At 45.4% G+C, this 23,828-nt stretch overlaps 1 protein-coding gene across 1 annotated transcript in view; it reads left to right on the forward strand.

The window, feature by feature from the left end:
• Positions 1-15,144, forward strand: part of Nup93 (nucleoporin 93kDa) — a 125,214-nt gene extending 110,070 nt beyond the window's left edge. The window contains exons 9-22 of the mRNA XM_005388358.2: positions 1,371-1,503; positions 3,120-3,277; positions 4,209-4,374; positions 4,758-4,851; positions 5,582-5,773; positions 6,462-6,588; positions 6,691-6,763; positions 7,039-7,083; positions 8,993-9,109; positions 9,813-9,931; positions 10,953-11,070; positions 11,520-11,603; positions 13,031-13,159; positions 14,868-15,144. Coding sequence (XP_005388415.1) covers positions 1,371-1,503; positions 3,120-3,277; positions 4,209-4,374; positions 4,758-4,851; positions 5,582-5,773; positions 6,462-6,588; positions 6,691-6,763; positions 7,039-7,083; positions 8,993-9,109; positions 9,813-9,931; positions 10,953-11,070; positions 11,520-11,603; positions 13,031-13,159; positions 14,868-14,978 — 1,666 coding nt within the window. The 3' untranslated portion in view covers positions 14,979-15,144. The remainder of the gene's footprint in view (positions 1-1,370; positions 1,504-3,119; positions 3,278-4,208; positions 4,375-4,757; positions 4,852-5,581; positions 5,774-6,461; positions 6,589-6,690; positions 6,764-7,038; positions 7,084-8,992; positions 9,110-9,812; positions 9,932-10,952; positions 11,071-11,519; positions 11,604-13,030; positions 13,160-14,867) is intronic.
• Positions 15,145-23,828: the final 8,684 nt, after the last annotated feature.

Below are 23,828 nucleotides of genomic sequence, written 5' to 3' on the forward strand. Positions count from 1 at the left end.
AAGGTCCTCCTGGTTTACAGCTTCTGAGCGGCTCTGGTGACCACAGTCCACTGGACCTCTGACTCCGCGGGCTTAGTCTGCATTCTCATGTTCTCTGAGTCCTTGTTCAGCAGCTGCTCCTCCGCTGACTCTGGACCTTTCTGGTTCCCAATGGCAGGAGCAAGAGTGGCCCGTTGTATGGCATGTATTCCCAGGGGTTGTTCAAAGTTTCAATGATTCACACACGTCCGTGGGTGGGCAACTGCTGTCAGTGCATGGTGGGCCAATTTTGTCACTGTTTCTCTGTGTCATGATAGATCTCAATTGAGCGGCGGCGGCGGCCGCCGGCCTAAGGGCCCACCCTCCGGGAGCCAGCAGGCAGGAAGCTAGCCAGCCAGAAGGCTGGCGCTCCCCACCCGCAGCTCCCTGTGCGCCAGAAGCCCTCCTTCCGGGAAGCCCCGAGGCCGGGAGTCAGTTTATAGAGATTTCAGTCTGCAAGCTCCAAGGCAAGACAGGGTGGCACAGGGTCATGGCAGAAGTTAAGCTGTTGCTGGCCTGGTAGACAGGAAGCAGAGCAAGTGAAGGGAGAGCCACAGAGCGGAATAAACCCAGGTCATGCCCCTGTGACCCACCTCTTTGGACCAGACCCGACTTCCTAACAGCAAGCCCTCTATAAGGCCCCCACAATCCATCACCTTCCAAAAGCCCCACCTCTGAGCATATCAGCCTTTTGGGGGACACTTTTGATCCAAGCCATAATAGTAGATAATATTTTAGATAATAATAGTTAATGTTAAATTTCTTAATGTCACAATGGTATTAAGTAGGAAAATGTCATAGTTCTTAAGAGCTAAGTAGTGATGTATTTATAGGTAAGGTAGCCCCTGATTTCTCTGATATATTTTCAAGTGGTTCAGGAAAGAAAATTTTAAGCATGTTTGTAAATATGTGTGTGGATACAGACGGAGAGAAAATGTGCATCTAAGTGTTAGTAATTGGTAGATCTAGGTAAAGGGCATATGGCAATTGATCGAACTATTCATTTTTTATAAGGTTAGAAGCTTTTCAGAATAAAAAATGTAAGAAGAACCCACTAGAGCAATGGGCTGTGAGCTGGAGCAGTTATTCTACAAATCAGCCCTTAAAGTATTTGAAGTCTACAATTGCATTCCTTCAGGGATTTCTTTTGAGTGTCTGCAGTGATGAGAAATCTTTACAGTGGTTAATAATGAGGCTTGCTTGAGCAAGCATGTACTATTTCCTCCTTGGTGCCAGGTTTGAAAGCTAGGCTCTGCATTTGAGTTCACAGCCTAATGCCATGAGTGTGGACATAACTGTGGGTAATATGTGTTAACAACCTACTTGTTTTTTCCCTTTTAAAATTTTTCCAGTTACAAGAATTACACACTTGTGACGGTCTTTGGAAATTTGCATCAGGCCCAGCTGGGTGGTGTACCTGGGACTTACCAGCTGGTTCGAAGTTTCCTGAACATTAAACTTCCGGCTCCTTTACCTGGACTTCAGGTACTGGCAACTTCATATGGTCAGTTACTCCACCAGAGTAGTTGCTCTTAGGGGTTTTCAGTTGAAATGAGGTTGTGTATGGTAAGGGGACCAGGGAGGTAAGGGTGGAAATTGGAATGTTCTTCAGAGGTTAGTTGCATAAGAGTCCTGGGCAGAGGAGGAGGGGGGAAGATGGCACCAGGTTTGGGCTGTGGTTTGAAAGTTGAACTGGGAGGACTCACTGAGGTGCTTGGGTGTGTGTGAGAGGCATGGTCTGGGGTGACTTCTGAGATGTTTAGCTAAAGTAGCTGGAAGAATGGTGTTAGACACGGGTTCTAGGATATAGCCCTTCTCAGCTGACTGTCCAGCTGGGAAAGCATCTTATCGTCACTTATTATACAGAGCACTAAACTGGAGCTTTGTGCCAAGGGTGGGGAGATACAGAGGAGGCTGACTTCATGACCGAGGTGAGCATCACACTTGCTCTAAAGAACAGGAATTCACCAACCTGAGGCCTCAGAAAGGCTATTCAAGAAGAAGAGGGCTTTGTGAACAAACATGTGGAGGCAGCAAAGAAAGAGTATGGGGAGTGTTGGGTGTGTGATAGGGCCTGGCAAGCTGGGGGCCAGCTGGCAAAAGCCTTAAGTGCCAGGCTAAGCACTTAGGACTTAACAGCTCGAAGAATGTAAGTGGACAAGTGACATGATTCAGTCTGGGGCTTGGAAAGAGTCTTACTGGGGAAAGGGAAGAGGGGCCAAAAAAGGAAGCCTGAGATCTACTTCTCTAGAGGACTTAGGGAAAAGCAGAGCAAGAAGGGTGAGCAGAGGCTTGCTGCACAGACAGGTAACAAAAATAGATTTAGGACAGGTCAGCTGCAATGCTGGGAGGGTGGGGACAGAGCTGCCTCACATTTCTTGTTCCTAGCAGTATCTGATACCAGGAGGCAGCATTTGAATAAGGAATGCTTGATTGGCTATTCATTAGCAGTTAAGATTTAATAAACTTAGTAGATAAGGACACTCTCTTTCTAGTTAGTTATGTCTGTTTTGTTTTGTTTCATTTCATTTTGTTTTTGGTACTGTGGATAAAACCCAGGACCTTGGCGCTGAGCTGTATCCTCAGTCCTTTTTTAAATTTTGACACAAGATCTTGCTTAGTCATTAAGTTGCCCAGGTTGAGCTTGAATTTGTGATCCTCCTGCCTCTACCTCCCAGAGTGCTGGGACTATAAGCATGCATATATCACTACACCATGTAGGTGGTCAGCTACATCTGTAGCCCTTGCTTTGTGGGAGGTTTTGGAGTATATGTCTGTGCTCCAGAAGAAAGTTACCTGGTTACTGCCAGCTGCTAGGATTCCATGGAGAAAGCACAAGGCTGGATTTAGATCAGGTAGGGTACATGCAATTTAGAGGAGCAGCTCCAGGACTACACTGCCTCTTCCTGCCTTGCCTTGGACACATTACTTAACCACCCTGTGCCTCAGTTTCTTTGTAAAACAAAGGGAAGGGCGAAGCTGTTAATGGTGTTGTGAAAACCTCAGTGATGTGACGGAAGGAAAGGGACTTAGTTGGGTGTCCACACATCAGAAAGCAGTAAAGTTTTTTTTACTTCAAGCATCTGCCTTTTTCCCCTTAGGACGGAGAGGTGGAGGGCCACCCCGTCTGGGCACTAATTTATTACTGCATGCGCTGTGGAGACTTGCTTGCTGCCTCACAGGTGGTTAATCGGGCCCAGCACCAGCTGGGAGAGTTTAAGACCTGGTTCCAGGAGTACATGAACAGCAAGGACAGAAGGTACGGTGAGTGAGGTGGCACATCCACAAGAAGCCACATGGAATGAAGGGGATGATCTCTACTGAAATGATTCACTTTTCCCTGCACATGCTTAAAATAAGTTTCTGCCCAGAGGGAAAAAGGAGCTTAGGATGTGGACAGAACTCTTTAGGAATATGATTGAAAACATCAAAGGAAATCCCTGTTCTGACATGGCTCTCTAAACATGCCTCTACCTGTTCTAATAACAAAGGACCGTGTTCTTGGGAGCATGATTTGCCTGTAAATCTGTAAATCTAAGGGACATCAGGATGCTTTAAAAAATGAGACTTTTTAAAAGTTCTCTTGCAGTAAGGAGCTGTCACACCTTACTTTTTCTCTGGAGTTTACTAATGCAATTGGACACAAGTTCATAGTCAAACCCAGTTTATATATAAGAAGTAATAGTGGTTACTTTCATTGTACCTGGAAAAATGAGGGATACTTTTCTTGGCAGTGTTAATGGCACGTCAAGAGATTATCTCAAATCACAAGCCTCTGCCTTGCTCATACTAGGGTTTAAGGTAGGCTTAATGTCTTTAAAGTAGGGTTAACGTCTTGGGTTTTTTTCTGCTGGAGACCCTGAGGCATAGAGCTGAGTGAGTGTGAGGCCAGGGGGTACTGAGAGAGTTGGGGATGATCACTGATGTCCTTCACTGCACTAGGGTTGCTGGGGGATGAGGTGGAGCACTGATCCCAGAATTTCTGACCTAACCCTGAAGGTCGTAGCACCTAGAGAAAGCTGACAAGCAGAGACACCAGCTGGTAATTATAAGTCAGGTAAAAGAGATGATGCTGAAGAGACAGTGTCTTTTAGTTAGGATGAAGGCCTCCTAACTCTCGTAAGTGGGTATGTTGTCTTGCTCTTGAGGGCCGTCACTGAGTATTGCTGTTGGTTCCCTTATGTCTTTAGATTGTCCCCAGCTACAGAAAACAAGCTCCGGCTTCATTACCGCAGAGCCCTCAGGAACAACACAGACCCCTACAAGCGGGCCGTGTACTGCATCATTGGCAGATGCGATGTCACTGACAACCAGAGCGAGGTGGCAGACAAAACTGAGGACTACCTTTGGCTGAAGGTAGCGCTGCTTCCCTAACCTGAGCAGGTTTTCACCCCTTCTTTCCGCTCAAGTTCTCCACACAGATCTTCCCTGCTTAACGTCTAATGCCAGTAAATGATCAGGACCAGTGGGTTTTCTGTCTCCTGACTGTATTTTTAAAATTTTATAATGTTCCATAATAGTCTTTTTTGTTTGTTTGTTTGTTTTCCGGTATCAGGAGTCGAACTCACGACTTTGCGCTTGCCAGGCAGGCTGAGCTAAATCCCCAGCCCCTCATAATAGTCATAGTCTTTAACACAGCCTCCAGCCCCCAGCATTGAGCATGGCTGCTGAGCAGCTACAGCTGTAAACATGACTCGATATAGTTTGTACTAATGCATGTGTTTTGTTTTGGGGTTTAGTTGAACCAAGTATGTTTTGATGATGACGGCACCAGCTCTCCACAAGACAGGCTCAGTCTCTCACAGTTCCAGAAACAGTTGTTGGAAGACTATGGTAAGATCCTGGATGCTGCATTCTTCTCTCCTCTTGTCCACTTCAGACAGCTACTTTGTTTCCTTCTAGAAGATCCTTGTCTCTGAACTCTCTTGAATTTGTAGCATTTCAAATGCAGATAGAGGCCTTGTGGCCTTCAGAAATGTGTATGTCCCACGTGTCTTCAACAGTGAGCTACTTCTTTCAACTGCTGTGGTAGACATTTGCTCAGGGACGCACATGAAGAAGACATCACTCTTCATTCCCAGATCTTGCCACTGACCATATCTGAGCACAAAGGAAAAGAAAAATCTTTGGTCTTTTTATCTTCTCCTTGCTGTTTTAAAATTTCTTGGAAGAATAGGTGATTCCAGCTAGTAGTTAGTGGTTGTTGAATTCAGATTTCTATGAATATGACTCAACTGAAGCTTCTTTGAAATCTTTATTTCCCTCTGTATTGAGTCATTCTTACCAGGCACAGAGGTAAAACAGTCCCTTTGTGGCTTTAAGATTTTTACTTTGTTTCTCTCCTACCTGAAGCACAGTTGGGTTTCGTAGCGCAGGCCCTTCTTGCCAGCCCTCTGTGAGGTCTAGAGCAGGTAGAAGAGCCAGGTAAAATCTCACTTTGTGCTTCACGTGTCCAGGGCCTTTTGCAAATTCAGCCTCGGGCTCATGCTTTCTTCCCTCCCAGGAAGGCCAGTAGGCTGTTAGCAACTTTTTTCTGAGTAGGTTTATCTCCCTGACCCCCTAGGTGAGTCCCACTTTAGGGTGCACCAGCAGCCCTTCCTGTACTTCCAAGTACTGTTCCTGACAGCACAGTTTGAAGCCGCCATCGCCTTTCTCTTCCGCCTGGAACGGATGCGCCCCCATGCTGTCCATGTGGCACTGGTGCTGTTTGAGCTGAAACTGCTTTTAAAATCGTCAGGACAGAATGCTCAGCTTCGTAAGTATTCATGACAGGATTGGCAATGGTGTCACCTTACATCATTCCCATCAGCAGTAGATTATAGCCACTCAGGATTTGGGCAATCATTTTAGGGCATGTGGTTAATTACGGTTGGGGTCCTTGCTTTTTTCCCCATGTTAAAATTCCCTGCAGTGTGAAATACAGAAAGTGCTATGCAAAGTGCCGGCTTTGTGGCCAGTTTGGTTGCCTGGAGAATGGTGTAGACAAAGCAGTCCCTTTGAGTCGTGAGTCTGGTTTCCACTAGGGTCTGGCTTTAATGATCTTGGAAACCCAGCCAGCTGTCTTAAGGACCACCACGTACCAGCATGGGTGGCAAAGTGAAGTAAATGTGGGTGAATTGCTGCAGGTTCATTAGGAGAGCAGCACAGTCATCCCAGAGCCTGAGTCTTAACAGTGAGCTGTATTATCTTTTCATTTGCAGACCAGCATGCTGGTCATTTACTACACAGTGTCATGCTCTGCACTCTTGCATGCTCCTCACTCTTGTCCCTGGAGAGAAATTGAGACAGGCTGGTGAGGGAGATCGGCCAAGGTTTACATTGGAAACTGGGCTGGGCTGCAGGGGTAGATGTTCCTAGGCCTGTGGATTCAATTTACATTGTTCTTAGGTTGTGTGGGACAGAGGAGCAATGTGGTTGTGACCCATTCTGTCCCCCTGATACAGTCAGCCATGAGCCTGGTGACCCTCCCTGCATGCGGCGGCTGAACTTTGTACGACTGCTTATGCTGTACACCCGGAAATTTGAGTCCACAGACCCAAGGGATGCCCTCCAGTACTTCTACTTCCTCAGGTAGTGTTTTCTTCTCACCCTTCACTAGTTTTGATCTCTGAGAATTACTATCAGAGACCCCAAATCCGTGCCAGAAACCAGATTACTCTTGTCTCTTGACAGGGATGAGAAAGATAGTCAAGGAGAAAACATGTTTTTACGTTGTGTGAGTGAGCTTGTGATAGAAAGCCGAGAGGTATGTCAGTTTCCTTTCCCCCACTGCCCACAGTTCCCTGCATATGTGCTCTCAGGAGCTGTGGCACTGCACATGCTTCTCGGTATGGTGGTTGGGGCCTGGGGCTGAGCTTGGTGTTTCCTTTGGTTCCTCATGATGAAGATACTGATTTCAGTGCCACTGTTTCCTAGTTTGCATTTGTGTAAGACTTCCATTCACCCATTTTCTTCCCCCTTTTTGTGTCCAGAGAATTGTGTATTACCCATTAAATTGAGTAAATTTTTTTTTTTTTACAGTTTGATATGATTCTTGGGAAACTGCAGAACGATGGAAGTAGGAAGGTGAGTTAAATGTTGGTTTGCAGTTGCGGGCTTAGAAATGTTGAAGGAACACTATTTTAGGATTCAAAGTATTGCTGACACAGATCTGAATGAAATTGCTTAGTTTAGAAAATAAAATGGGCTAGGTGTGGTGCCACGCACCTGTAATTCCAGCACTTGGGGAGGCTGACGCAGAAGGATTGCAAGTTTAAGCTAGCCTAGGCAACTTAGCAACTTAGTGAGACCCTGTCTCCAAAAACTAAAAGGGCCAGAGCTCAGTTCAAAGGCCATGGATTCATTCCCCAGTATCACAATTAATCTGCCAATCAGGTGTGGAGATGTAGCTTAGCACAAAGGTCCTGGGTTCAAGCCCTGACACACACACACACACACACACACACACACAAAACAAAGAATGAAAATCGTAGGCCCAAGTGATGACTTTGATTTTGTGCACATGTGTATCTTTCCTTAAAATTTGTGAATTTGTGATTAGATAGCATTTTTGTATGGGTTCAGAATACTTACTTGTCCTGCTTTCCATTGTTTGAGTTGAGAAGGCTACATTTCTGCTCTTCTTGGCTCAGAAAATATTAAGGAAAAAAAAAAACATTAATACTCTTCCTCTCCCTAAGTGGAAAAGCTAAAAAGTACACTTGACCTCTCTCAAAACGCCATTTCAGAGGACTTAGATCTCTGCACCAACCATAGAAATACAGCTGCTCCAGGGAGGCGTAGCACCTCCCCTAAAACTCAGCAAGCCCTTGTAGTATCCTCGTAGAAGAGGCAGAGGCTCCGTTGTCAGAGAGCAGACCTGACCCTGACTTGCCCTGTGGCCTAGGGAAAGTCCTTGGTCTCTCAGAGACTTACTTCCCTCATTTGTAAAAATGGTCTCACTCTGCCCAGCTCAGAGAGAGGCGTGATGCTGCTGCTGCTGCTGACAGCCCATGCTTATGGGCAGTGATAGTTGCCAGGTACTGTGTGAGTGCTTTGTATGTGGTTTCTTAGTTAATTGCCCCAGTGACCCAGGTGGGAACTGTTACCATCTGTTTTCCAAGTGAGAAAATGGAAATTAGAGAAGTTAAGTATCTCCCCCAAGACACACAGCTGGAATTTGAACCTAGTCCTTCTAACCTTAGAGCCCATGCTCTTCCTTGGCATCCTGTGCCTCCTCCAGAGCGGCAGAGGCAGGTCATCTGCACCTGACCCCTCTAAGAGTCCAGTGCTGGTGAGAACCAGGAGGCCCGTCAGATGTTGCACAGTCTCTTTTTTTGTTGTTTTTGGTTTCTTGGTACTGGAAATTGAACTCAGGACCTTGTGCTTGCCAGGCAGGCGCTGTGCCACTGAACTGTGTCCCCAGCCCACACAGTCCAACTTTATTCTCACGATTCCTAAGGCTTCTCTCATATTCTCTGGAACATTCAGTTGTTGCTGAGTGGTGATGGTGATTTTTTTTAATGTCCTGATACCACTTACCGTGTATTTTTTTTCAGTACTGAGTTTCTTTGGCCATCTGTCTTAGAAACCAAATCTACAATCTTTCAGATATTTTCTCCAAGCTCTCTGATTTTTCTCTGTAGCTCCTGATCATTAAGCAGTTTTATGAGAAAATCATTGATAATTTCACCCACTCTCTGGATCATTTTGGAAATCAGAAATGATAGGTGTCTTATTGTTAACTCCTCTGTGTTTCTACTGCCTTTTCATGTATCATTTCCTTGATCTCTTCCACGGTTTTCCCCGCCTAGTTTTAATAGGACCTCATATCAGTAGGAAGACCGGAGTCTAGCTGGTAGAATACATGCATTTCTTAAGGCAAGCATTTTCAGTTAAAGTATGTTTTGGATCCTGGGTGTTTCTGTGTGTTTAAAGTATTAGCTTTGTACGTTCCGTCTCTCTTTTTCTCCCCCTCCATAATTTGTCTTGTCAGCCTGGAGTCATAGATAAATTTACTAGTGACACGAAGCCTATCATCAATAAAGTTGCTTCTGTGGCAGAAAATAAAGGACTATTTGAAGAAGCAGTGAAGCTTTATGACCTTGCCAAGGTAAAATGTGCCCTTTTCCTCCTTTTGCACTTGATAGCTCTGTTGGCCTTTTGTCATTTAGTGCACAGACATTTCAGCGTCACTGTTACTGTAGTGCTGTCCCTGCTGAAGCATTTTTCCCTGCTGCTTAAGCAATTAACAGTCTAGTCAGATTGAAATTCCCGTTGTACAGAATTATTTATGCCCATGAGATATGTCTGACCAAACAAGAGCAGCAGATTGGAAGTACATCCTGCAGGAATTGAACTGTCATCTCACTTGGCAACAGAGTAAGCATCTGTCACACTTTGATTTTGAGCTGTGGTGAAAATGCCTCCGTGCTTACCTTCAGGCAGCCAGCAGTGTGCTGGTGAAGAGTGTGTGTCAACAGCTGGGGTCTTTTGAAAGAACTGGAATAAGTATTTCTACATAAGAACATATGAAGACTGTGTTGATTTAGACCTAAAAAAGATCACATTCTTTCCTCTTATCAGAGAAGAATAGGCACAAAGAGGGTTTTAATTCATGGTTTTTTAATTTAAAAACTGTTTAGATTGAGGTATAGTAAGAGTGTAGACCAGTGTGCAGGCCAAAAGTGTCCTTCTCAGTGAATGTTTCATGGGATACAGAATTTGTCCGTCACCCCAGAAAGTTCCCCCTCTTGTTTTTGTGATTTAGCTTTTCCTTTTGTTGATTATTTTCTTAATTTTAAAAACTTAAACAGAACGCTGACAAAGTGCTGGAGCTGATGAACAAATTGCTGAGCCCTGTTGTCCCCCAGATCAGTGCCCCTCAGTCCAACAAGGAGAGGCTTAAGAACATGGCCCTCTCCATCGCTGAACGGTAAGGCCCAGAGTTGGCTCTGTGGAGCTCGCAGCATGCCAGTGCCAGTGCACGTTTGGTAACGGCACATAGCTTTCAGCCTGCTAACTCAGCCTGCCACCCAGGGGTTCATGAGAGTCCCCGGTTCACACTTTATAACCTGCACTTGAGACTGTCAGACTTTTAAGAGTTTTGCCAAAGAGAAAGGTACATTTAATCTTGCACGTAGGCTTAATTCTAGGCATTATCCTTATCTATGCAGGATTATACACATCCTTTCACTGGCTATCTCACAGGCACATAGAAACACAGCCAGTGGTGGAGAGGAATGTTCTAGTGGACAGTGCTGTAGAATCTACCTGCCCCTCTCGCTGAATTCCCTGAGTTATCACAATGGCTGGCTTAACTCCCAGGCTGAAGCAAAGGGTGCTCCTTTTTATGCCTTCTATAGATACTTACAATAAAGTGACCCACAAAAAAGTGGATTTGAGCTGGGCATCGTGGCAGGTGCCTGTAGTCCTGGTAACTGTGGGAGGCTGAGGTAGGGGACTGCAAGTTCCAGCCCAGCGTGGGCAACTTAGTGACTAAGGAAGACCCTGTCTCAGAATTTTTAAAAGGGCCTTGGGTTCAATCTCTAGTACTACCAGAAACAGAACAACACAACATGACATGGGGTTTAAGATCCTTTTCTGGGCTAATACAAAAGAACATTCTTTGGCAAGTGGTATATTTCCACTTTGCAAATGATCTCTAGTATTGGCTGCTGGGCCTTTTGCCTTTCAGCAACTCGTGCTCTTCCGAAGAATTTGGAGACTGAGGCTTTTCTGTTTTGTGCAAAGTATATGTGGGTGGATTGATAGGAAAGCTACCATCAGTGCATAGCCATTTCAAAAGCAACAGTTTTTCACTTCGTGATTCCCCTCACCTAGAGAGTTCAAGAGGTTCTGATGTATTTAAAGTGCCATCCCACAGTTATGGATCACAATCTGAAATTCATAATACATCCTTGCTTCCCTCCCAACCCCCTCTTTTTGTCTTTCAGGTATAGGGCTCAGGGTGTAAGTGCAAATAAATTTCTGGACTCTACATTCTATCTTCTGTTGGACCTGATCACCTTTTTTGACGAGTATCACAGTGGTCATATTGACAGAGCCTTTGATGTAAGTTTCAAGAGGGATGTTTGAAGTGCAGGTTAATGTATGCCCTTGAAAATTCAAAATGCCTCATGGAATTCATTTAAAACAAAGGACATGGCATTAATATGCATCTTAAATGAAGGAGGACAACTATGATCTTGGGAATTTAAAAGGGATTTCCATGTTGCTTTCTTTTTTCTTTTTTTTCTTTTTTCTATTCCTTTCCCCTTTAATCTGAAAACAGAACGGTTTCTCAATAATTTGAAGCCTCTGAATTTTAAAATTGTGTGAGTAAACAGGGATAAGAATCAACTTAGCAAGTTAGAATTGAAGCTTTTGTGTATACAAGGGGAATAGTATTTTCTATGAAGGTGCCTTTTTGAACAGCGTATATGCTGACACTCACATTTAGGGAGATGAAATGACAGTGAAGGCTATATCACACAGGGCTTGTGGTGGTTTGTTTTAAACAGATAATTGAGCGCTTGAAGCTGGTGCCCTTGAGTCAGGAAAGTGTGGAAGAAAGAGTGGCTGCCTTCAGAAATTTCAGTGATGAAGTAAGTTTTTTCTTCTTAAGTTACAGAATTCTGTTCTTTTCACTTCACTGAAAGCTTTATGTTTTAATGTAGCTAATAACTGTAAGAGTTCTAGTCAGCGGTAATCACCCAGGCTGAGTTTTCCAGGACGAGTCCAATTTCGGATATGTGTTTTTTTTGTGTGAGTATACACATGTTCTTCAGAGAAATAGGTTTCTGACTGATCCTGTGAGGTCTAGTCCACTCTGTTGTCCACTTGTAGTAGAGGGTGTCTAATGTTTAAATCTGGTCTTCTGTATTTCCCTTGCGTGCAAGAAACATATCATGATTCACAGATGTCCTTCCCCTCCCTGAACTGTTTTGTTCAGAGAAGAAGTGCAGTGATGATAGATTAAATTGTCACCCATGAGCCCCAGACCCATTGTCTGCTCTACAGTAAAATTGCTAGGAACACTTTAAAATTCTCTTCATGCCGAGGGCCTAACCCCTGAGAGTGTGCTTTCTCTGACGGGCGCTGCAGCCTGGACCTCCCCTGGGTGCCCATAAAGACTTTCTCTCAAGCACAAACACTGCCTAGTTCTGAGATGTCACCGGTATCGTTTCAGTTTAATTTTTATAGTGCATAATGGTTCTTTTTTTTTTTTGTCTTTTTGAGACAGGGTCTCACTATGCAGTTCAGGCTGGCCTTGAGCTCACTTTGTAGCCCAAGCTGGACTCAAACTTGCAACGATCCTCCTGCCTCAACCTCCCAAGTGCTGGGATTACAGGTGTGCGTTACCACACCTGGCACATAATGGTTCATTTTTAAGTAAATGACTTTTATGAAAACATAGTTCTGTTTTAGAGAAAGATATATGGCCAGTTTCTGTGAATGAGGAGGGGTGCCCTGGATCAGGGGCTTACCCCTTGCCAACCTTATCTTACCCCTGCTGTGGATTCTACCTTTAGCCACTTGTTCCTTTGTTATTTCTTGAGTTCTCCTGGATATATTGTTCATTGCATTATGACTAAAGTAGTGCACCAGGGCCTGCCTCTGTACAAACTTCCAAGGACTCAGGTCCAGTGGAGACAGCCGGCGGGTTCTGAGACAGTGGAGCATAGTGGGAACTGGAGAACTAGTGTGTGCATCCTTACTTCCCAGTACTCAAGTCTGAGTGCTTTTTGGTAATCTGCTGGCTAGTCCAAGCCTACATTTCAGATGTTGTCAGCATGTTTTTGGCTTGTTTCCTCTACCAAGAGGAACAGGACAAGTGACTGCCTGGCCTTCTGAGTAGCATTGCCCAGGGGATGCTGTCACACTTGACATTACACTGCCACCAGCTGTTTTTTGGTGATTGCAGCTCTCCACTGGCTGCTGTGGATGTAGTGTGACCAGTCAGAGTGGTCCATGTTGCTGAACCCAAGGGTTTGGTTCTTTTTCCTTATTCTATGTGTTTCTTTCTTCATAGATCAGGCACAACCTCTCACAAGTGCTTCTCGCCACCATGAACATCTTGTTCACACAGTTCAAGAGGTTGAAGGGGACAAGTCCATCCTCAGCGTCCAGGCCCCAGCGAGTCATGGAGGACCGCGACTCTGTAAGATCTCAGCATTCGCGAGAAACGTTGCGGAGAACTACCTTTCTGGTTTGGAATACATTGCACTCTTAGGAGATCACGTACCCTAAACTGTTCTTTTCCTTGATGACCTGGCATCTGGGTAAATCTTATATCAGGAGCTCCTTTAGGATATCAAGCATTAACTGGGTGTGGTGGGGCACGCCTGTAATCCTAGCACTTGGGAGGCTGAGGCAGGAGGATCATTGCAAGTTCGAGACCAGCATGGGCTACAAAGTGAGCTCAAGACCAGCCTGAACTGTTTGGCAAGACCCTGTCTCAAAAAGACCAAAAAAAAAAAAAAAAAAAAGATATCAAGCATTAATAGCATTGCTACTCTTCTCAAGCTTTAAATAGATAAAAAATGTGCTAGGTCTACAAATACCAGCTTTTAGAAAAAAAATCAAACAATGTTAATTTGGCATTAAGTCCACAAGACTTTTTGCTCATTTTAAAATACAGCAAGTCCCCACTTGTGAATGAGTTCCCTTCTGCAAAAATGTGTAAGATTCATACCTCACTCCAACAAAATGAGTCTTACATATTACACCTGTGAAAATTCGCAACTCCAGTGCTCGTAAGTCAGGGACTTACTATATAAAATTATTTTGTGAGTCTCATTCCACCAGTGTACATTTTCATAGAAACCACGTTTTGTTTTTGGTCAGTACATTTGATGGGAACCATTGTTTCTCCTCTCTTTTGAACCTCATAATGACCCATAAGAGATAACTAGGTCAGCATTTCATACCCACTGTTAAGGAAACTAAGCCCTGAAATGGTTACTTGCTTGCCCTTGTGAGCCCTCAGGTGTAGGTAGGTGCAGGGTCGATGGCTAGAAGCCAGGTCTGACTGACACCTCAGCGTGTGCTTTTCTTGCTGCCCGTTGGGCCTCCAGCAGTACATGGGTAAAGCAGAGTCCAGGTAGATAGGACTGTGGGACTCGCAGTGTCTGTTGTCCAGTTTGTTTGACAGAAGAGCAAAGGTGTTAGTTTGACCCATTTAAACTGTGAAGCCAGACAGTCAGTGATGTTTTTTAAAATTACCTTTCCCTTAACTTTTCCACTTAATTTTTTATGAGACTCTCAGGACAAGTGTCCAACTGCCAGACCTGATTTTGGTAGTTCAGAGCTCTACACTCCTGCTCTGTACCTCCAGGGCACTCTGTGGGCTGTCTGCACTATGCTTCCGTTAGTGAAAGATGTGGAAATTTTCACCTCGAGGAGTATGGAGAACAGTGCTTTAGGTTTTGTTACAGGTGTTACAGACTATTCCTGGCTACCCCAGATACAGTTTCTTTCCTTACTGGTATAAGCATCTGTGGGGCAACCTGAAGCACTAGATCCCAAGTGTCCTTTGGAGGCAGGCAGTTTGGAAGCTCGGGCTATCAGCAGTTGTCAGAGCAAGGCAGAGCAAGGCAGCTCTCCTGGCAGACCTGTCAGCCTGCTGCTTAGTAAGCCTCTCAGCCTTTGGCTTTGTTGCCCTGTGGAACTGGGGCCCCAGTGGGCAAGCTTCACTCACCCTGCCTGATGCTGAAGGAGTAGACTGCAGGTGTAAGACTGTCACCTGCCCGGGAGGGTCTTTCTTTGATAGCAGGGGTAGTAAACAGAAGAATGTGGTGTGGTTCTTGGTTCCATGGCCTGACTTGAGAGTTAACCAGTTTTCTCCTCTTGCTCCCCGTTTCTCTCAGCAACTCCGAAGTCAAGCACGAGCCCTGATCACTTTTGCTGGAATGATACCCTACCGGACATCTGGGGACACCAATGCGAGGCTGGTGCAGATGGAAGTCCTCATGAACTAAGTGCCGTGCTCTGGGGCTTCTGGGACTGCACAGTGTCAGTATGTTAGGCACATGGGCCCTCTGGGGTGGGGTTTCTGGTTTTGTTTCTGTTGTGTTACGTTGTGTTTTTTGTAGTATATATTTTTGTCAACACCAATAAATTTCTTTGATTTGTGTTTCTTTTCAACATTCTTTTACTTTCATTGTTTTTTTTTTCCTTTGAAATTTTGTTTAGATTTTGATTTGTGTATTGGGTGGAAATGCTATCATAGTCAGAGAGGGGCAGGCTATCTAGGTGCCTATAAATTGACGTTAAATGATTAAAAATTACCCAAAATGAGCAAGGAAACAAAGTCTTCCAGAGTCACTTATTTAGATGTAATATTCCATATAGCAGATTGCAGTTCATTTTCACATTTCTATTTGAGTATGAAAGCCAATCTCAGCCTTGGATGATTTCCAGTTTGTATGTTAAATATCAGTGCTGCTTGTCCTCCCTCTTCTCCGTTGTGCCTTGAAGTCCAGGTGATCCATGACCATCGCTGTGCTCTGATCATGATCGTCTGCTTTGACCCTAGGATTAATTAGTTGGTTATTCTGTTGAAATCCCACTGGATGCAAAGTGTAGGCCATGAAAAAGAAGGTGGCAGGTGCCCCAGCTAGAGCTGGAAGAAAGGCCAGCCCTTGCTCCCTCAGCTGCTGCTCTGAGGATTGACTGATTGGGCTTGCGTACCTATTTTCCCTTCTGTGGCGGTCAGTTCCGCTGCTTAGATGACCCCCATTCCCCACTCAAGAAGACAGTTGGCCAGGTGAGCTCATGGTCACATTCTGAGGGTCTGACATACAGAATGCTGATACCATATGGCACCTGCACTACAGGTGTTTAGTTCCTGAACAGTAGTCACCCATCATTAGTTCTGTATCTTCTACCCTAGTCCCAAAGCCCAGGTCTAAAATAGGTGAGGAAATGAGGACAAGTGTTTGCTTCTGACTGGGCCAGCTGGGACCATGCAACACATGGCACTGGTCTGTTCCACTGAGGTGTATGTAATCTTTCTCAGGAGGATGCTAAGATGCCAAAGAATCTCTACCGTGCCTTTGCCCTAGGGAGAAGCCTTTCGTTACAGGGTGTGGTCACCCTCCTCTTCCTTTAATACTTGTGAAAGGAAGTGTTATTTTCCTTTTGGGAAAGAGCTAATCTGTAGATAATAGGACCATCTGCTGCTGAACTGTGGGACTTCATTTTCCATCAAGGATGTAGCCTGAAGATCAGTAGGGCTGTGTCTGCACAGCGCTTCTGGTCCCATCTTGTCATGCTGGAGTGCAGTCTTCGATTGAGCTTTATTGGAAAGTCTGGGAAGATAAGTCCTGCAGGGGACTTGATTTAGCAAGTTATGCCCTGTTTATCTGTGCTAATTTAAACAAACTATTTGTTTTTATAGTGCTTTAAAAAATACTCTGAATTTTCATAGAGTGTTTTGCTTTTTAATATTGGATCTTAATCGGAGATAGAAATATAAAGCAATATCACAAATGAGAGAAGGCTCAAGTTGTTTAAATAGTATATGCTTAATGGCTCATCTCTTGTTCATGACCCTGTGAGAGGTAACTGTCTTTCCCTGCATGGTACAGTTCTTCTTGCTCAGAGTAGTAGAACCATCTCTATAGAGAGGATGAGTACTTTTGATCTATGAGACCAGAAAACTAAAAGGGAAAAGAAAGCAACCAGGTCTTGATCTGCGAGTGAAAGTGAAGTGATCACTAGCTGGCAGTTGACTTGCTCAGAGGAGACTTGTAAGAAGAGTAAGATAATGAGGTTCAAACCGGAAGGGCTCAGCCTGCCAGAGCAAATGTCCTTCATACTGATTCTGTGGTCACACACAGCCTGCTGGGTGTGTGCAGAGCAGAGGAGAAACAAGCCAAGTTTGCAAGACCACAACATCAGCAGGTTCCCTTGCATCCATGCTTATTTAGATTGTGCTCAGAAATCATGGCCCTCTGACAAGTTACTAGCTTCAAAAGTCATCAGCTCCCCAGTTCAAGAACTAAATTCTTTCCCTGTGTGTTGTCCCATGATTTCATTACTACCCAGACAGTCTGAGAGCAAATGGCACTGGGAGTCTCTTGTCTTCCAGGGATGAGATTCTAATCTTTCTAACAAAATCAAGGGCACTTGGAGACTGACAGGGACATTAGCACCTGTTTTCACATGGCTCATAATTAACTCACTGAGATGCTCTAAGGAGGGTCCTGATGTGATCTGCATCTTTTCCAGAAGCCTGGAGATTTGAGTTCATGGATCCTTTTGTTTTTGTTTTAAAATAAACTTGCTGTCCAATTTCGAAGGGAAACCTGAAGTGGAACTGTAAGCTCTTTTAGAACAGCTCCTATGGTTTATGCTCCTGAGCTGGGCAGCTTATCAAAGCTCGGGAAGTGCCTATGTACACTGGGGCCAGGAAGCAGCCCCAGCTGCTCCGTCTAAGAATTTAGAATCTGGTTATTGACGTAACCATAATTTGGCTGCCTCTGTTGTTACTCTTTTGATGCATCAAGTTAAATCGTAGTTTTTAGGTTATTATAAGCAAAGGATAATGCGTAGTGTGCAGCATTTGCTGATTCACCCCGGCTACTCTATTTGAGTAAATGCTCCTGGTCCAAACACTTAAACTAAACTTAACAATTGCTTCCTGATGTGCCATTGTACCCTACTGCTTTAGATTGGATCCCAACCTCCCTTTTTTCTCCATTAGCATGAGAATATTTGCTTCTTTAGGTACCCCATATCACTTGCCAAATTTCCATCATGCCACTCAGGAAGTGCCTGGAGCCAGAATGCTGTGATAGAGATTAAAACCCCAGACTGGCACCCTGCCCCAGGCCTGCCAAAGTGCTGCCAGCCCCAGCTCTGGACTCAAACTGAGCCTCACTGAGCCATGGCGGTGGGCTGAATAGTGTGTCCAGCACTTTGGGAAGGAGTTGTTACCTATAAAGTCCCTGGTGGAAATACACATCTTGCTTCAGTAAAGGCTTTTGTGCCCACATTTCAGGAATATCAGAGAAGCCAGCAGCTCATGAAACAGGAACTGTCTAGAATCCTGGAGGAAAATGAAGCTGTTTTCAGAGTCCTGAATGTCCACTGATTGCAATTCTAACAGAAATTACCTGCCCACAGCCCATTTTCTGAGGGTTTCATAGAATTACATTATTAGTATTCCTTATAGAGTGGGGGCGGAAGTACACTGAATCTTTCAGCCATTTGTTTCTAATGGAAAAGGGGAGTGGCATAAAGTGAAAAACTACCAACTAGAATGTTCAGAAAGATACTCCAAATGATCTGTGCTTGTCTTTGCACTGCTAGGCCACATGGATTTATGTATCAGCTTGGACTTCAGCAGACAGCAGCAGAGCCACGCAGTGCTGGGGTGCTGGGCTGTGCTGGGTCGCTGGAGATGTCCATGATCAGTCCATCCTAGAGTTGTGCATTAGTGTAAGAAAAGGGACGCTGCCTTCTATTGATCTTTTTTCCAAGATCATGTAAGTGGAAATACTCATAAGTTGTTATCCTGGGAAGGAGAACAGTTGTCTCAACTTTGATTTGTGACATTCTCTTCTACATGTGGCCCATGTTGTCCCAGAGTGACTTGCCCCGTGGGTGTTTGAGTAGATGCTTTGCTTTGGCCTTGTGACTTCCACCCGCTCCCTTAGAGCAGCTTCTCACACCTGGATTCAGGCTTTGTTTCAGCCTGAGGTCATTACTAGGCATTCAGTCTGAAAGTAGAGGAGAAATGTAGAGGAGAAAAATGTTTTTCAAGGTCAGATAAAGGAAATTTGCAGAGCTCCGAGACATCAGGAAATTTGTTTTTTACTGTTAATGATAATAAAGGCTAGGGGCTGGGAAGGTCTCTCAGTGGCATAGCCCTTGCCTAGCGTGTGTGAGGCCTTGGGTTCAATTCCCGATGGGAAGAAGGGTAATGAGAACATCATTATAAAGACTTGGTCTGTAATCAAAAAAGTGGGAATGGGGAGGCAGGTGCTGGCAGAACCCAGCACTGTACTGGCATGATCTGTACTCCAGCTGCCTTTGCCCTTAATCATGGGTTTTCTTGAGGACAAGAGCATGAAAATATTTGCCTCAGGAGCCAGGTGTGGTGAGGCACATCTGTAATTCCAGCACTCGGGAGGCTGAGGCAGGAGGATCGTTGGGAGTTCAAGATGAGCCTGGGCTACAAGTGAGCTCAAGGCCAGCCTGAACTGCATAGGGAGACCCTGTCTCAAAAAGACCAAAAAAAAAAATTTGTCTCAGGCACTGGCTTCTGTTTGAATAGGAAGCAGGGAGTCAGTGATCCCAGAGGGGGATTCTACCCTCAAAACATCAGACCTGACCTCGCCAGGCCCTCTGGTGGTATCCAGAACTGTGTGACCTGTAGGCAAGACCCCTTCATTCAGGCCAGACTTAGTGAATAAAGGACACTTGACTTAGTGAATAAAGGACACTCAGTTGCCTGTTATATAAGCATTGCAGAAGTTCTTAGTGTAAATATGTCCAGCTGTTGCCTGGCCCTCATGTGGTTTTGCTGGCACGCCCTGCCTAGATATCTTCTTGCCTGGCTCAGGCTGCTAGGAGCTCTCCAGCTAAATTGGATTACCCTGATTTGTCACGGTGGCACTTCTGTGTGCAGCAGAAATGACAGTGAGATTGAAATCACTCGAGAGAGGGCAATAACTGGAATGCAGTTCTGAAGAGCTAGGCAGGCAGGCTGAATGGGATAATTGTGGGTACCAGTTAACCTCAACTCCTGTCACCTACTAGGTGTTTTCTATCAGGGATGTCAAACGCCAGGTACTTTATGAGAAAGAGGCAAAGTACTGTGTTTTCTTGATCAGTGGTAACTGGTGTTAGAAACGTGATAGGGAAAAGTCACTGCTTTATCCCGTTGACTACTTTGCTTTCTTTTGTCTTTGCTTTCCCGACATGGTTGCTCTGTGTGGTGTTTGGGGAGAGGGGGGAGGGTGGGCAGTCGTGTGTGCTCTGCGTGTTCCTTTCTGTATCGTAACTTCCGCATTTACTGTGTTTAGGGTGCTTCCTTCACCACCACTCCTGTCTACAGCGAGTAAATTTCTGGAATGTTTTCCCAAAGTGCCATGTGCTCCCTTTGTTCAGTCCTTTAGTGAATGGAAAACTTTCCTGGGAGTATCTAGCTGAGGCATAGGCCAGGGCTCTTCAGCAGCCAATAGAAGTACCTCTTCCGAGCTCGTCGGGCTGAGTGAGCCAGGCCTTCTGTACGCCCTGCAAGGAAAGTTCCCAAGGCCTGCCTAGCCCCTGGGTCCGCGAAGTCCCGGAAGCCTCTGTAAGTACAGGGCTCCCACCTCAGCCCAAGTCTTACCCCCACCAAGCCTCCGGATTCAGTCCCGACTGGGGCCCGGGGAAGGTCAGGTTCTGGCTGGAAGTGTGGTGGGACAGTAAATGAAAAGCGTGTTAGTGGTGACGCCAGCATGTGGCATGTATTCCGGAAGTGGGAGCAGTTAAATTCTGTGACCTTCAGTAGAAGGCATTTTAAATGGGGATTGAGAGCCAGTGCTGGCCTTGCAGAAGGGGAAGCAGGAGTGGGAGGCCGTTGGATTGGGTGGTGAGGGAGGCTTGGGCCTAGCCGTAGGACATGTGTCTCCTGTTCTCTGGGACAGGAATTGAACAGTTTTTGGTCAGAGGGGGCATCCTCAGCATCTGGGGCAGGGGTTTCTGCTTAGAGATACGGAAATGCTGGGAGACGGGGTGTTCTTTTCTCTCCACCTGGGGACCACTGCCCTGATGAAAAGCCCTGAAGTGACAGCTCCAACTGCCCACTGGCCTCGTTCTCTCCCTGGAGGGGCCACATAGAAAGAATTGCAGCCTATTCTCCATGTGGGGACCGTCAGCTTGGGCAGGCCCCTGGAGCCATCAGGAGGCCGATTCCTGATGAGTCATCTGGACCCTCAAACCCATCATAGAGTTTAAGGAGGAGACTCTTTAGTCCCTCCTGGAGCTGGCTGGGCTGGGCTGGAAAGCTCTGGACGACCAGGGGACACTGGAGGTATGTGGGGGCAGGGCCACTGGAGTTAAGGGTGACCTGTTTATCCAGGTTTCTTACTGCTGCAGGCTTTTCAGCAGAGTGAGGCTTATTTCTGAGTCCCAGGTGGCAAGAAAAGACACAGGCCCGACCTGAGTGGCCCCTTGGCTGTTCCCTGGAAATTGCCAGGTTTGGGCAGTAGAAGCCCTGGGAAGCAAACAGTCACAGAGAAATATGAAGACTGATGTGGGAATGGTGTTCCAAACCGGAGCTGCTCGCAGTGGTGGTGCACAGGACACACTGTCACTGGGGAGACTGGCTAGAAATTCCTTTCCTCAGTTGTCCCACGTCTCTCCTTCCCTGTTAGCATCACTCTTGCTACCCTGCTGACCCCCCATATGCAGGGGTGGGGGGTCTCGGGTGAGCTTTTGATGGGTCTGACAGGTCACCCTGACTGTGGTTTTAGGAACATTTAAACCCAACCCAAAAGGGCACTTTATCCTCAAGAACAGATGTCTGAGTTGTGGCCCTCTGGTGGTCAGCAGCAGTCATTACATTAGAAAGCACAAACTGCTCAGGGATTTCAGGGATTCTTTGAAAACTAAGTTCTGAAAGTAAAGAGTTCAGCAATGCCAGAGAGAGAAAGGGTGAGAAAGAAAGAACAAGGAGCATTGGGAAGGTAACCCTAAGATCAAAGCCCGGGAGCACAGAGCTCTGAGCAAAACAAGCAAGCCCTAGCTAGGCAGCTGCCCACGAGGCTTCAGGGCTGCGCACTGTGAGGGCACATCCACAGCTGGGCCTCTGGCCTGGAAGTCGGTAAAAGCCCTTCATCACCATGTGACGGTGCAGCTGAGGGACACTGTGGACCACTTTGCTTATGTGGAAGGCAAGATGTCGGCTCCCATTCCATCAGACCATTGGGGTAACCAAGTTGACATGTAAATCACCTGCCTATGACCTGTCACACATTAGGCTCTCAGGAAGTAAAAGTTTTGGTCACTCTGCTCCTGCCTCATTCAGAGGGATCTCGAAGGCAGCGCATCCACTGCCACAGCGTCTTCCCTTCAAGCAAGTGTTCATGTGGGTGCAGGTAGAGTCAATTCTCCCCACGTCAGCTCTGGATGGATTTATTTATTTGGCAAGATACAAAATTAGATCAGTGACAGCCAAACATTTGTTACTAGGGGATAGACATTGACATGTCAAGTTCAACTTGTGGTTCCTGTTTATTCCATGACTGCTAAGTAGAAAGGTGTTGTTCTAGAAACCGGACAGTGGTGAACTGAATTAAAATCCCTGCCTCAAGGAGCCTACATTTTACTGGGGTGAGCACCAGTAAGGGGCTTCTTCCTATTATAAGGTGGACCTCTCCCCACCAGCTGACTCCAGGGCCTTGCTCAGTCACCCATTCAGCACCCACCAGAACTCTTGGGGAAGAGCCCATGGGATCATCTCTGCTTTCTGGGGCTCACTACATAGAAGGGAGAAGAGATAAGAGCACACACAAAGACAGGGACACATAAAGACCGACTCATTTGAACTTCTTTTGCTGGGTGTGATGGCAGACAGCTGTAATCCCAGTGTTCGCTCACTTGCGCTCCCGCTTCCCCGCCTCTCCCCCTCCTCTCTCCTCTCTTTCCCCTCTCTTGGCTTTTGTCCTGCGGGCAAAAACTGGGTATGGTTTATTAAATTGCCCTTGGGCTTAGAAAATAAAACCTAAAGGTGTCATTTTGGAAACAAACATTGAGCTACCCATAGTTATTTAAGATGTACTGTATGTTTTTAAGATCTCCCGTGTATATTTTTGGAAAGAGGTAAAAGGAGAAAGAAAAAAGTGAGAAAAGATGAGACCTTGTGGAAGTCTTAAGGTCAGGCTGTGTGAGCTACCTGCCTTACGTTGGGGTCACACTGCAGGCACAGCCCACCCCAAACCAAGGTCGGGCTGCAACCTGTCTTACTTTTTGTCATGACTCGCCTAGGCATCTTTGCCAGTCGTACAGAGGTCTGTTCTTTATATCTAGAACAAGCATTCTTATTCTTGACATATAGCTACTTTAATCTTTATTAAGATTAGGAAGGTAGAAAAGTTATACACAACAGCTGGACTTTAACTCAAAAATTTATATTCAATATCTTTATATCTAGGGACCTGTGACATATGTAAGGAACTCACAGAGGATTTAAAAAGTTTAGAGATGTTACTTAGCAACTATAAATCATATACTGTTATAACTCAATTATATAATTATAGAAAGTTTTACCATCACACACAACTTTAGTCTGGAAGTCACCAGTATAATAAGATGTGTTTTAGCCTCGTATCTTTGAAGCCCTGTACATTTGGGAAACACAAATACATTTAATATGGGCCGGGCGTGGTGGCACACGCCTGTAATTCCAGCACTCAGGAGGCTGAGGCAGGAGGTTCGTTGCAAGTTTGAGGCCAGCCTGGGCTACAAAGTGAACTCAAGGACAGCCTGAACTGAATAGGGAGACCCTGCCTCAAAAAGACCAACAAAAAACAAAAAACATTTAATACACTGTGAGGTTAATAATAATTTGTTACAGCTACATTTAGTATTTATATTTAAGGAAGAATTTAGATTTTTTAAAAAAACAGGCTTACAAGGTATAACCACTGACAAGAATTAGGAAAATCTTTAGAGTTCTTGTAAGTACAGGAAACAGTGCTGTTGACCACAGATAGACTTATTTTGTAATATAAGTGTGTCTCGTTATATAAAAGCAAAATGTTTAATCAAAGCCACTAGATGGCAGATCAAGTTTCAAATGGCAGGACCAAACTTAGGCAGTTGTCAAATTTTGA

This window comes from Chinchilla lanigera, unplaced genomic scaffold (genome assembly GCF_000276665.1).
Source record: "Chinchilla lanigera isolate Chin_1 unplaced genomic scaffold, ChiLan1.0 scaffold00032, whole genome shotgun sequence".
NCBI lineage: Eukaryota > Metazoa > Chordata > Mammalia > Rodentia > Chinchillidae > Chinchilla > Chinchilla lanigera.